The 12,267-nt window shown below is 49.5% G+C and overlaps 1 protein-coding gene across 3 annotated transcripts in view; it reads left to right on the top strand.

The window, feature by feature from the left end:
• Positions 1-9,145: 9,145 nt before the first annotated feature.
• GAD1 (glutamate decarboxylase 1) overlaps positions 9,146-12,267 on the top strand; it is a gene marked incomplete at its 3' end in the record, with an annotated part of 43,078 nt that continues 39,956 nt past the window's right edge. The window contains exons 1-2 of one of the 3 annotated variants that reach the window (XM_084892328.1): positions 9,146-9,504; positions 10,875-11,018. In XM_084892328.1, coding sequence (XP_084748454.1) covers positions 10,937-11,018 — 82 coding nt within the window. In that variant the 5' untranslated portion in view covers positions 9,146-9,504; positions 10,875-10,936. Of the gene's footprint in view, positions 9,505-9,749; positions 9,931-10,874; positions 11,019-12,267 lie in introns of those variants that run through there. The other 2 variants (XM_084892326.1, XM_084892327.1) reach the window with 2 other exon arrangements.

Consider the following 12,267-nt stretch of genomic DNA (forward strand, 5'->3'; position numbering starts at 1 on the left):
TTTCTCTCTCCACCCCTCCCCCCCAGTTCCTCTCTCTCTCTAAGATCAGTGCTCAGGTGAGGGTTAAAATAAAGCCGAAACCGGTTTGGCTCAGTGGATAAAGCATCGGCCTGCGGACTGAAAGGTCCCAGGTTCGATTCCAGTCAAGGGCATGTACCTTGATTGCGGGCACATCCCCAGTAGGGGGTGTGCAAGAGGCAGCTGATCGATGATTCTCTCTCATCGATGTTTCTAACTCTATCCCTCTCTCTTCCTCTCTGTAAAAAATCAATAAAATATATTAAAAATAAATAAATAAAAATAAAACAAATACCCAAATATCCAACAACATGGGAATCCCACTAAATTGTTTCATTTATTAATAAATATTTACTGAAGGCCTGTTAGGTATACTATGGGGACAAAACCCATAAATAGTACTTAAGTAGCACTGTCATAGTTGAAATACAGGATGATAAATATTGCATTGAGGAAGTCCAGTGTGCACAGAGGAGGGGCACCTAGCCCAGGCCAGCATCCAGGGAAAGCATCCAGAGGGGAGTGAAGTCTAAGCTGAGAAGTTAGAATGAGCAGGCATTCGCTACAAGACAGTGTGGGAAGTGTTCTAACACTAGATACATTCTGAGTCCAGAAACTAAGTAGGTAAGGTTGGATTGCAAAATGAAAACGAACAAGTTTGAGCAGAAACAGATGAAGCTACAATGATAAAAGAGCTGGATAATGGAGGATCATAAAAGTCGTTATCCTTAGAGTACTGGGAAGACATTGAAGAATTTAAAGAAAAATAATTATGGTATTTTAGAAAGAACATTCTAATAGCCAGGTAGAAAAATGTTTTCTTGAAATACAGGTCATGATCCATTGGTCAGTTATGAAAAGTTTATAGTCACAAGTAGCTGGGGTGTTTTAAAATTAAAGTATATAGAATAAGAAATAGCACGCATTACAAAAGAGTATGGAAATTATGTTTTTGTGAAACTTTTACTTTGAGTATGTGTGTATGTCCTAGATCTTGATGTAAAATGTAGTTTTCCTAGGGATCTCAGTTTAGTGTGTGTGTGTGTGTGTGTGTGTGTGTGTGTGTGTGTCTATAACTTGGACAATCAGTGGTCAGTACTCATCCACATTGACTGGCTATAGATTTTTTAAAGTGATGACAAGTACATAGATGAACAATATATAGGGCTTGTTTGGTGAATCTTCATTTTCATTGTTTTCTGGAATATGGTATGGGATGTTGCCCATATAATTTTAATAGTTAACTGTCATGAGTATCTTTTGCCCTTTTTAAAACTTTACTTTCTTTTTTTTTTTTTTTTGGAAAGTATGAAACAAGGCTTTTGGTGTTTCATGTCCTCAGATCTCTAAGTGTATCTTTATCTCTAATGAAATTATTATTTTTGTTGTTAATCCTCACCTGAGAATTTTTATTTTCATTGATTTTTAGAAAGAGTGGAAGGGAGAAGGAAAGGAGGGTGAGAATGAGAGAAAGAGAGAGAGAGATTGATGCAAGAGAGACACATAGATTGGTTGCCTCCCACATGTGCCCCAACTGGGGCTGGGGATTGAACCTGCAGCCCAGAATCATACCCTTGACCCAGGGATCAAACCTATAACCCTTCAGTGTACAAGCTGACACTTCCAACCACTGATCAGCAACACCAGCTAGAGCTTTAATAAAATTATTCTAAATGTCTTTCCATAAAAAGCTTTATTTTAAAATGATCATTGTGTGATGATGATAAATTCCAGTTTCCTGGACAGTGTGTTAGGAAAAAAATCTTTTCACCATCACCCCAAGTACCAAATTCAATTTCTTCCTGTTGGTATCAGAACTCAAGGTGAGACAGAATACTTAAATCAGCAGACATCATCATCAGGCTAACGCTACCTTCTCTTAGCTTGCAACCCACTAATGTAGGAAAATATTAAAAATTGTATGTACTAAATGGAATTAAAAGAATAAGAAACTTGTCACAAACTAAAACTTGTTAAAGTGAGATCTTTTACAGCCTGTTAAAGCAGTGGTTTGAATACTCATAACTGGCTAATTTCTTTTAGGTTAATTGAGGGCTCCTAGGTCAGTGGTCGGCAAACCGCCGCTCTTGAGCCACATGTGGCTCTTTGGCCCCTTGAGTGTGGCTCTTCCACAAAATACCATGGCCTGGACAAGTCTATTTTGAAGAATTGGCGTCAGAAGTTTAAGATTAAAAAATTTGGCTCTCAAAAGAAATTTCAATCATTATACTGTTGATATTTGGCTCTGTTGATTAATGAGTTTGCCAACCCCTGTGTGGCTCCAACTTTTGAGGACTTATTTTTTTCCTTTTCTACATATTCTTCTCAACTTATCTGAATCCAGATGTAAAAGTGAAACTGATGTAAAACGACTGCTCTCACTCATTCTGTAGGTGCTAGTGCCTTCCAAATGGCCAGCTGAAGAGATGAGGAAAACATATGCACTGGGTGGTTATAGTGTTCCAGGAGCCATTCTATGCTGGAAATACACTGGTCTTTAAAAAAAAAAAAAAAATCCCTGCCCTCCTGGAGCTTACATTTTAGTGGAAAGAGAGAAGCAATAAATAAGTAAAATATACAATATGTCAAGTGGTATACGAGAAAAAAACAGGGAAGAGAGAGAACGTACTGTGGGAGAGGGAGAATTGCAGTTTTAAATAGGATAAAGCAAGGTCTCACGGAGAAAATAACACTTGAACATTCGAGATAAGACCAGAATAAGGAGAAACAAGTCCTTCGGAGAAGAGCTTTTTTCCCAAGCCAAGGAACAGTGGTTGCCGAGTGCCTGCAGTGGGAGCGTGCGTCAAATGTTCAAAAGACGGCAAGTGTCACTGGGGCAGAATGAAGAATTTGTTACAAAACTGGCTCCCTTTCACCTCTTCGCAGGTGAGTGTGAATATCCTATCAGAAAGTTTTATCCTCTGGGAATCAGACTTCTCTGTGGATTAAAAACCCTCTAACTCACTAGAGAGGAGCGTCTCAAGTCCATGTCAGGGGCTGATCGAGCTCTGCTGAAGCAAATGGACAACAAAATAAAGCACTCGTTAGACTTAGTTTATATAGCCATGGAGAAATCTAAATGGGTCAAAATCATTGTTGAACTGAGCAGGAGAAATAGGAGCAAGAATTAACATTTATTGAATATCATAAACCAGGCACTGTGGTACTTGCTAACCGAGTTTTATGGGCATCTAATAAAATAGCCCACAAAGCTGATATTAGCCCCCATGTTACAGATGAGAAAATTTAAAGCAGAAGTAATAGCTGATAAGTAGAATCAAGATTTGAACTTGGCTGGCTGTCTTTAAAAATTTTGCTTTTCCTTCTGTAATAAGGAGGAAAAGAAGTCCTGAAAAGGAGTCTTTAGCATTCACAGCATCAGAATATTCCCCAATGAGAAGAATCACAAAATACTAAGTTATTTCAGATAAAGAAAGCCTTGTCTGGTCTCATCTAATACTCTATTCCCTCCCATTTATGGGCACCCAGAGAGATTAAATGGTTTTCCAAGGTCAAGTGGTTTTGTAGCCAAGTTGGGAGGCCTCACGGAGCAGTGAATGGGCACTGGGCCCAGAGAAGAGTGTTCAGCCCACCTCCCATGGTGTGGTTTGAGAAGTCTGGAAGGCTCCCTGGACTTCAGTTTCCTCATCAGCAAAATAGAGGTGAGAGTTAAATGATTCATACAATAAACACCACATATAATAATATTCATAATTTGAAATGAGAGAAATGGAGAAAGACAGGTCTCTAACACACTACCACCATTAGCCCAGACTGAGCCCACAGCCCAGCAATCTTGGGCAGACTACCTTTCTCTGGGTCCCACCTTGGTTTTCCCTGGTTACCTTGGTGTATTTGTCAACTACTGCCACAAAAATGATGCACAACACATCACTCCGAAACTCACGTTTGCAGTTCAGCTCCATTGTAGTGGCAACGCACATCACGTGGCCGAGCCTGACATTGAGTGAGGGAGGGAGGGGTTGGGGGTGGGACTATAAAGTCCTTCTAGGAAAGAGGAAAAAAAAGTATTAACCAGTTCAAGTCGTTCCATGCTCTGATGCTTGTTTGTGGCCTGTTCCTGGCTTTGAAGTTGAGAAAATGTGCTCATAGCCCCAGTGAGAAATTATTTAGGGACTGCTTGAGATTTCAGGTTGTGCAGATCTAAAGGATCCCTGATTCACCCAAAGGCAAAAAAATAAGACCTCAGCCTTGGGACTGAGTAGGATAGAAAGAGCTCCATGGTGGGTTTTCAGATGATACAGGTGAGAACCTTGGGTATGGTAAAATTCCAGGGACACTGGGGACGGGGGGGGGGGGGGGGGGGTTGGCATGTACCAGGCGGGTAGAGGTGGCCAGAAGAGGTCAATGGGGAAAAAGGAGACATATGTACTACTACTTGTAATACTTTAAACAATAAAATAAAAATTCAGTGAGGTTACATGTAACTTCTTATATAAAGGGGAATAAACTAGAGCAGCAAAAATGAAGAATCCTCTCCCTTTAAGGTTCCATTTTCTCCCCTGAGTAACTGGCCAGAATGAGGGCAGGAACCCCATCTGAAATAGAAATTTATCAGATTCTCCAAAACTAAATCAGAACCTCCCAGAACTTTCACAAATAGCAGTTCTATATATCAAAGCCTGAAACCAGGACTACATACCTGTTATCAAGGGCTTTTATATGGAAAGAAATTGATAAATATTACTATACATAGTATCCCACTTCATACCATTTTGCTGAAAGTATCTCGTGGGAAATCATCTCTCTTGCATCCCACTCTCTGGGGGAGAGCTGAATTTTGTTGAACAAAGAATTGAAAAGATACATCCTAAAAGCTCTCTGTAGGAATTGCAATCCAGATCTGTTATTTCCTTGGTCTCCAATTTGCCAAATGTCAAAAGGTTCAGTCCTTAAGCCTATGTTTGAGGAGCAGCTCTGTGGGAAATGGATACTCTGCATCCCCTTTTCTTTCGCTAAAGGGACTGAGACTTTGGATGTTTCAGGCCACTTCCGGCAGCATCTCTCAGCATTTAAAACAGAACAAACCGCCCTCCTTTGTGAAATATGGCAGGGGATGAGTGTGAAGGGCCAGCACTTTTTCTTGAACTGCCCCCTACTGGGGGCCTGTTGTTTCTTCTCAGAAATTGTAATCTATCGCCACCTGGTGGTCCCTTTGTCTTTATGTTTGGAATAACAAGATTTAGACAAGATTTGCCCTAACACAAATCACTCTGACCTCCTTGATTAGTTTCTTTAATATTAGAATATTTTCATTTTTTGGATATCAAGGAGGACGGGACCATTTGACTGTTATCAGAGCAATTCAGCTCTCCAGGAGAAAAGTTGTAATTCCCGAGTCCTTTCCAGCCATCTGGCTGGAATTCTGCCTCCCTCACCACCCTTTTAACCCTTCCCTGTCTCTGAGAAGTGAGTGTAGTGTGGCTCTTTGGGATAGGGGTGTCGATTTAGCTATGGTCTCCAAAGTCCAAATGATTTGGGAAATTATCTTTAAAATACACAAATACATTGAAGACTTCATCTCCCACCTTAGAAAAGCTGAATGTCAACGCTTCCCACAGCCCTGGTCTCAGGAGGGAACCCTCTGAAGCGTGAGCACTGCCTCTCTCTGTCTCTGTCTCTCTCTCTCTCTCTCTCAATCTCTCATAAATTAGATACTTAAAATAGATCTTTAAAGAGTCCACTGAAATGAACCAACACCGTGGCTCTAAATTACCTTTTCCGGAGGCTAAAAATGCTACTAAATACGTCAAAAACACAACGCACATACCAAGATTGACGTTTCTTGTTTATTACTCACCCTGACGTGGACATATCTTACGCATAAAAATTTCCCCCGCAGCCCGCGTGGGCGCCCCTTCTCCGTCTTACTCTCTTCCCACCCACTCCTTTTTTCCTTTGCTGAAGGCTCGGCTCCACATCCGGTTGGAATGTCTTTAAACCTCCCGGGAAAGGGCATTGTGGGCGGGTGGTCCTGTTCCCAAGTTAAGCCCACGGTGACCTAACGGGAGGTTGTGCTCGCGGACAGGGAGTGGCCGGGGCTGCCGGCTAGCACACCCGGAGCGAGTCCGCTGGGATCGCGCTCGCCCACTCCTGCCTCTGGGCGTCGCGTCCCCGTTTCTTCAAAGCTCTCAACCTTAGATTAAATGAATGGAAACCAAACAGCTGGGCGGATACCACTCCCTTCTGGGCTACCTCTCCCCTCCGGTTCGAGTCTCTGGAGAGGATATCATTTTTTTCACACCCATTGTCCAAAGCATCTTCCCTCCGTAGTAATAAAAGACAAAAAGAGGGAGTGAAAAACAACAAAAATATAGATTCCAAAAAGCCAAAAGATGACCACAACCACCCTCCGTACGATTTCTTGTGGAGAGGGGAGGGGGGGACGAAAAACTCCACCACCACCACCCCACCTCGGCCAACGAGGGAAAGCAGCGGTTACTGCCGGAGGGGAGGCGGGCGAGGCGAGCCGGGCGGAGGGGCCAGATCTGGAGACTGAAGAGGCTGGAGGCGCCCACGGCGGGCGCTGTCCTTGGTGCTGAAAGGGCTGGGCCCTGCCTCCCAGCTCGACGTGCTAGGACTGTGGGGTTCCTGACCTTGAGTTCCTTGTCAGCTCCGCTGAGACCAAGATTCTGGGTTGCGATGGCAGATAATTGGAAAATAAATCCAGGTTCCCAAGTTCGTTACTCTCCCCGCCTAACTGAGAGCAGGGATAATAGGAGCTGCTGGGACAGTGTAAGCTCTATGAGAACAGTGTCTGGCACCTAGTATGAGAAAAATACTCGTTTAATGTCTAACAATTAAACATTTTTAAATTAAGGACGAGCCCTTATCGCTCCCCTCTGTAAAGGAGAAAGGGGACTGTCCTCGGAACTGGACCAAGTCGGCTTTAATTTGTGATACCTACTCTTGTAGATTTCTTTTTCAGCGAGGAAATTTTCTTGGCTAAAACGTTGGGGGTGAGTGGTTTGGACATCGGGGGTCAGAAGAGGGAGTGATTGGAAATTTCTCAGTCTGATGCCACAGGTGAAGGTAAACGAATCTTCCTTTAAGAGAATCTCGGGAAATGGGAGAAGGTTGAGGAGACAGAGGCCGAGCGGGCATCTCCCATGACTGCTGCCCCCAGGGGCGCTGGGATTTGTGGTCTCTTCCCTCCTGTCTCCTGGCCCCGCGTGCGTCGCGCATAATAGCACTGCACCGGGCTCCGTGATTGGTACAACCATCTCTTAGAAAGGCTCGAGGAGGGGACATGGGTGGAATTCCCAGCCTCACCCGACAGTACACTGCGCATTTCAAGCGTGACAGAGAAGCTGCAGGGTGCGTGGTTCCCAGGAACGTTTCCTGCGCGGAGTGGGCACGCCCAGCCTCAAACCCTGCCCTGGAGCTGTGGTTACCCCAGGCCCGCCGTTTGGGATGCTTCTGTGCCTTTAAAAAGTGCCCAAGCTTTTATTGTAAGGTCGAGAGAGGGCAACAGTATTTTCTTTAGCATCAAGGGCAACACGGTTATTTCAAACCTCACAGCGAGATCTTTCTTACTGATCGGACTGTATTTTCTCAGAGCGAATCTTCCATCTCCCTTGTGAAATTTGCAGTGATTTGTAATATTTTCTGCATCTCCACTGTGGCGTGGTGAAAAGTGACAAGCCATTAAGAGAGGAGGGGCAGCCTGGGGCAGAGGTTGGGGGTGGTGTGGGGAGGGGGGCCAGCAAGGCCGCAGCGGTGACCATAAATAACCTTTGCCTGCTGCGCAGCAACAGGGGCGGGGGGGGGGGGGGAGGGGGGGGAAATTACTGTGAAAACGAGTAAAGGTTACCCAGTGTCATCTGGACACAAGCAAAGATAGCTCTGTTTTGCCTTAAATGAAAAGAAGCTGAAGTAGAGGAAGGAGGAGAACATTTATTTAGTGACGAGGGTAGCTGAGGGATGGCTCAAAGGCACAGGAGAGCGCAGCCAGCCCCTCCAGGTGTGGCGCATCCGGAAAGACCCAGCTAACACAGAGCCTTTCGGTTTCTGGGCGCCTGGCGCCCTCTGGTGGGAGTTTTTCCGTGAACGCCTTTTTGTGGTAAGGGGCTTGCTGAATGGGGCAATTCATTAAATATGCTTAAATATTGCAAAAGGACCTAAAAAGCAAGGGCTTTTACTTACACACACACACACACACACACACACACACACACACACACACCATAACCACTCTGTTCTTGGATCACCGCGTGAACAGAGTGGCGCTTCTACATATTATTAACCTTCAGATATGATCAATCAAAATCACCTCTTTCCCCATCACCAAGAGGATCAAAGCTAGTGAGGAACAGAATAAAGAAATGAAGTCGCTATAGTCAAGCCTCTGAATTACTAAAATCAAGTAGGTTGAGGCACGAGGAAACAATCCTATTATTTCAACTAACATGGGGGTTTCAACTTTTTAGTCACCGTCATCAAGAGGATTACCATCTCAGACCAATCTAAAGGGTAAGAATGTAGGGCTGAATTTTCTTAAGAACGTTTGCTATATGAGCCCTCAGCCTACCTTTCTTCTTGGGAACACTCTAGGCATTGCCTACTTGCGTTTCTGGTTTGCACACACTGAGACCCTGGAACCCATCTTTATCACTTATTTCTAGCCAAAGCCCCAGATTCCGTTACATTAGGTGGGAGCCCCAAGTGGGTGGAAAACGGGACCCTTTCTCCGCCGTGGCACTGGGTAGCTGTGCTCCAGTGAGATACTTTGGGGAGACCTTGAGCTGGATAAGAAAACAAACGAAAGGGAGATGGAGATTCCTTCAAGGGTCTGAGTGTTTCCTCCATCTCCGTCTCCTTTGCTTTTTACAACGATGCTGGCTGAGTGGAGGGCCAGCGAGGACCCTAGTAGGTCTGGGGCACTGCTGGAAAAGAAACTGAGACAAAGCCGCTGCTCTTATCTCCTCAAACATATGGGGGTGGGGGAGGAAGACGTGCCCAGCCAAGCAGAATTCTTCAGGGGGAATTATCTTTCCCCTCGTCTCACCCGACACTATTTCAACAAATAGCGTGTTGAGTGCATACTGGATTACTCATAGGGTCTTTTTTTTTTTTTTTTCTTCTTCCGGGCGCAAAGCCGTGACCTGGGTTTATAATCGCCGGGTAAGGCTCCGGAGGCGGTCACGCACCTGCAGAGGAGCCCCGCCGCTCTGCCGACGAGCTGCCCCCGCGAGCAGCGGCCGCGTGATTCCCCCGCCTCGCGGGTCCCGCCTCCCCCCTCCGCCCCCGCCTCCCCCGAGCTTCGCCGCCGCCGCTCCCCGCCGCTCTCTTCTCCTCCGGGCGCCAGCGTGCGGGACGGTGCTGGTGCGAGCGAGGAGGCAGCTGGAGGGGACGCCGGGCCGGTGAAGCCCGTGGCAGAGCCGGCAGAGCCGAGCCGAGCGGATCGCCGGGCGCCGCGCGGAGGAGCAGCGGCCGAAGCGCTCGGCTTGCTGTCGCCGAGCCAAGGTGGGTCAGCGCGCGGCCGCCCGACTTCAGCGGCGTTCCCCCGCGGTTTCCCGGTCCATAGCGGGCGCCCGCCCTCTACCCTCAGCAGCCGAGTGCCTGCCACTCCCACCCCCTCCCGCCAGCCCTGGCTCTCCGCCCGTGCGTCGCAGGGACCCCCGCCCGCGCCCTCCGCCTGTCCCCACCGGCGCGGTCCACGCCCCGCGTTTGCACAGAGGCTGAGGCTCGCGCAGGAGGGGATGGCGAGTGATCTCCCCCCGCGCGTCCCGGCTGCGAGTGCCCGTCTCACCGGAGGGCTCCGGGGCGGCTGCAGCCGAAGGCGCGGCTCAGAGCGATAACCTGTTACTTCTCCTGGAGCCGCGGTCTGCCCCGGTGCCTGCGTTTTCGTGCGAGCGCGCCCGCGGGGTTAGGTAGGAGGTCCTGGGAAGGGTGAGGAGGCAGCGGCCGGTGGGCTTTCCTCTGCGGGCTCGGAGACCTACCCGGATCCACTCCCTCTGTCCCCGAGTCTCCGGGCGCCATCGCGCCAGCGCGGGGCGCGGGTGCCGCGTCTCCATCCCCGGCTGCCGCCTCCCGCGCGCCGGGCGCAAATTCGTTTCCCGATTGACGTTCCCCTTGCTCGCCTCCCTCACTCTTTCTGTGCGGCGGCAAGGAATCCGGGGGCCTCCGAGGATTAGGTAGAGGGGACACGTAGAATCCTGGGCCAAGCCTCATCCTAGGCTTCGAGATGGCTCAAGGCGGGGTGGGGCCAGAGGGAGAGCAGCGGGGTTGCGACCCGCCGCTTTCTGGCTGTTTGGAGAACAGGGCGACTGTAGGGCTTCCCCGGCCAGGTCCGAGGAAGGACCTAAAGGGCCGGACCCTGTTTTCCTCACCTCGTCTCACCAAAGTCATCGGTTTCCAGAGCAGCTCGCCTCTTTCTTTCCAGGGAATTAGCCAGACACAACAACGGGAATCAGACATCGAACCAGACGCGCCCGCCCCGCGCGCCGCTCCCCCCCCCCCCCTCTCCCGCCCTCCCGCCCTCCGGCAGATGAGAACCCAATGGGGCTTGTCGCGGCTAGGCTGGGAAATCGCACCCGAGCCTGCCGTGCCCTCTAGCCCAGGCCCGCACCCTGCGTCCTGCCCTGGTCTTGGTCTCAGCACTGCGCTCCAGGGCGCCCCGCTGCTCCTCCAGACCGGAGAGCTGCCCGGAGGGAGCTACGCGGCCCGGCCGGGAGTCGGAGTTCCCGCGCCTATTCCCCCTCACCCCCTACACCCCCGTACCCCGCTTCTCTCCCCTCGGCGGGGTCTGAAGTCCGCGCCCCCGGGCGCTCAGCCGCCTCCTGCGCGCCCTACCCCGCAAGCCCTCCCCGCACCGCTATCGCTTCTCTTTACAGCCTGTTCCTGCGCCTGGCGGGCCGAGGACCCGGGCAGCAGAGGCCCCGGGACGACCGAGGCGATGGCGTCTTCGACCCCTTCTTCATCGGCTGCCTCCTCCACCGCGGGAGCGGACCCCAATACTGCCAACCTGCGTCCCACAAGTAGGTCCTGCCCCCCCAGGTTCCTACCAAATCAGTGCAGGGAAGATGAGGTGCAGGGAGGTGAGGAGGAAAGGAACGGGGAGCGCCATGAAGGAGGCTGGAGAGAAATGGGGCCCTGATCCGGTCCTGGCCAGAGGTCACCAGCTGACTGGGCTGCTAGGCGATTGGGAGGCGCTGGACAAGGGCGACCACGCAGTGTCCGAGTGGCAGCGATTGTTGAGGGCTTCGCTGCGAGAGAGGGGTGGGCCGCGAGACTGTTGGTTTTGTTGTGTTGTGTTGTGTTGTGCTGTGCTGTGTTGTGTTGTGGTGTGTGGTTTCTTTGCTTGGTGGGACGTCGGGGGTCAGTGCAGGGGGCGGTGTGAGCAGGCGGGAGTCTCAGCTGGAATAGAGCTTTCTGTCCCCGGTTTTCGTTAAGCCGAGATCTGACCCCTCCTCCCTTCCCCACGCGCTGTGCTCAAAGTCTACAATCAGCTGAAACGTCGACGTTAATTGCAGCTTTTAGAAAACTCGGGATCCCTAATTGCTCCGAATTTGCCTCTAGCTATTGACGAGTGAGGGAGAAGTCAAAGGCAAGAAAGGTGCATAAAATGGTTTGAGGCTGAGCATGAACATTTTAGACAATTAATTACATCTCAGAGACGGAAAAAAATAAATAAAAGGATTGGGCAGCGTCCTGAGAGCTGTCGAACCAGAGGCCAGAAGGTTTGCCAGGGCGGGAGCGGGGAGCACCGTTCTCTTTTCTCCCGGGCCGGAGACCTGTCTGCAATTGGCTGTCCTGGAGAGAGAGGAAGAAAGGGGAACCAGTTCAAGGGCAGAGGTGCGGGCGGGGTGGGGGTGGGGGTGGTGATGGGGTGATGGTGGTGGTAATTTATGCTCCCCCTCTCCCAGTTCAGTTCTTCAATCCATTCCAGAAGGCCTTTCATTCAGGTTGATAATCCCAATTTTCTGTAGAGGCACAGGAATGAGAGAATTGTTTTTCTTTTTCCAATTGGGACTGAAATGTGTCATCCCCAAATCCATCAGCTCCAGATAGTAACAGCCCCAAATTTTCTATAAAAGAGAGCCTTAGGGATGGCGGGGTCCTTAAGAGGGCTTATTGCTGCGCTTTTATGACACTTCCTATAAGCTCAAGGAAACGTTGGTGGTTTCCACCAATGAAGATGGGGGATGTTATGGGGTAAAGCCCCCTCCCCATCCCCTTAGTGTTGCCACTGGCTCCTGGGGCTGGCGGCCTTGTCTGTTAGGCCGC

Source organism: Pipistrellus hanaki (assembly GCF_964339955.1).
Source record: "Pipistrellus hanaki genome assembly, chromosome: 8".
Classification (NCBI taxonomy): Eukaryota; Metazoa; Chordata; class Mammalia; order Chiroptera; family Vespertilionidae; genus Pipistrellus; species Pipistrellus hanaki.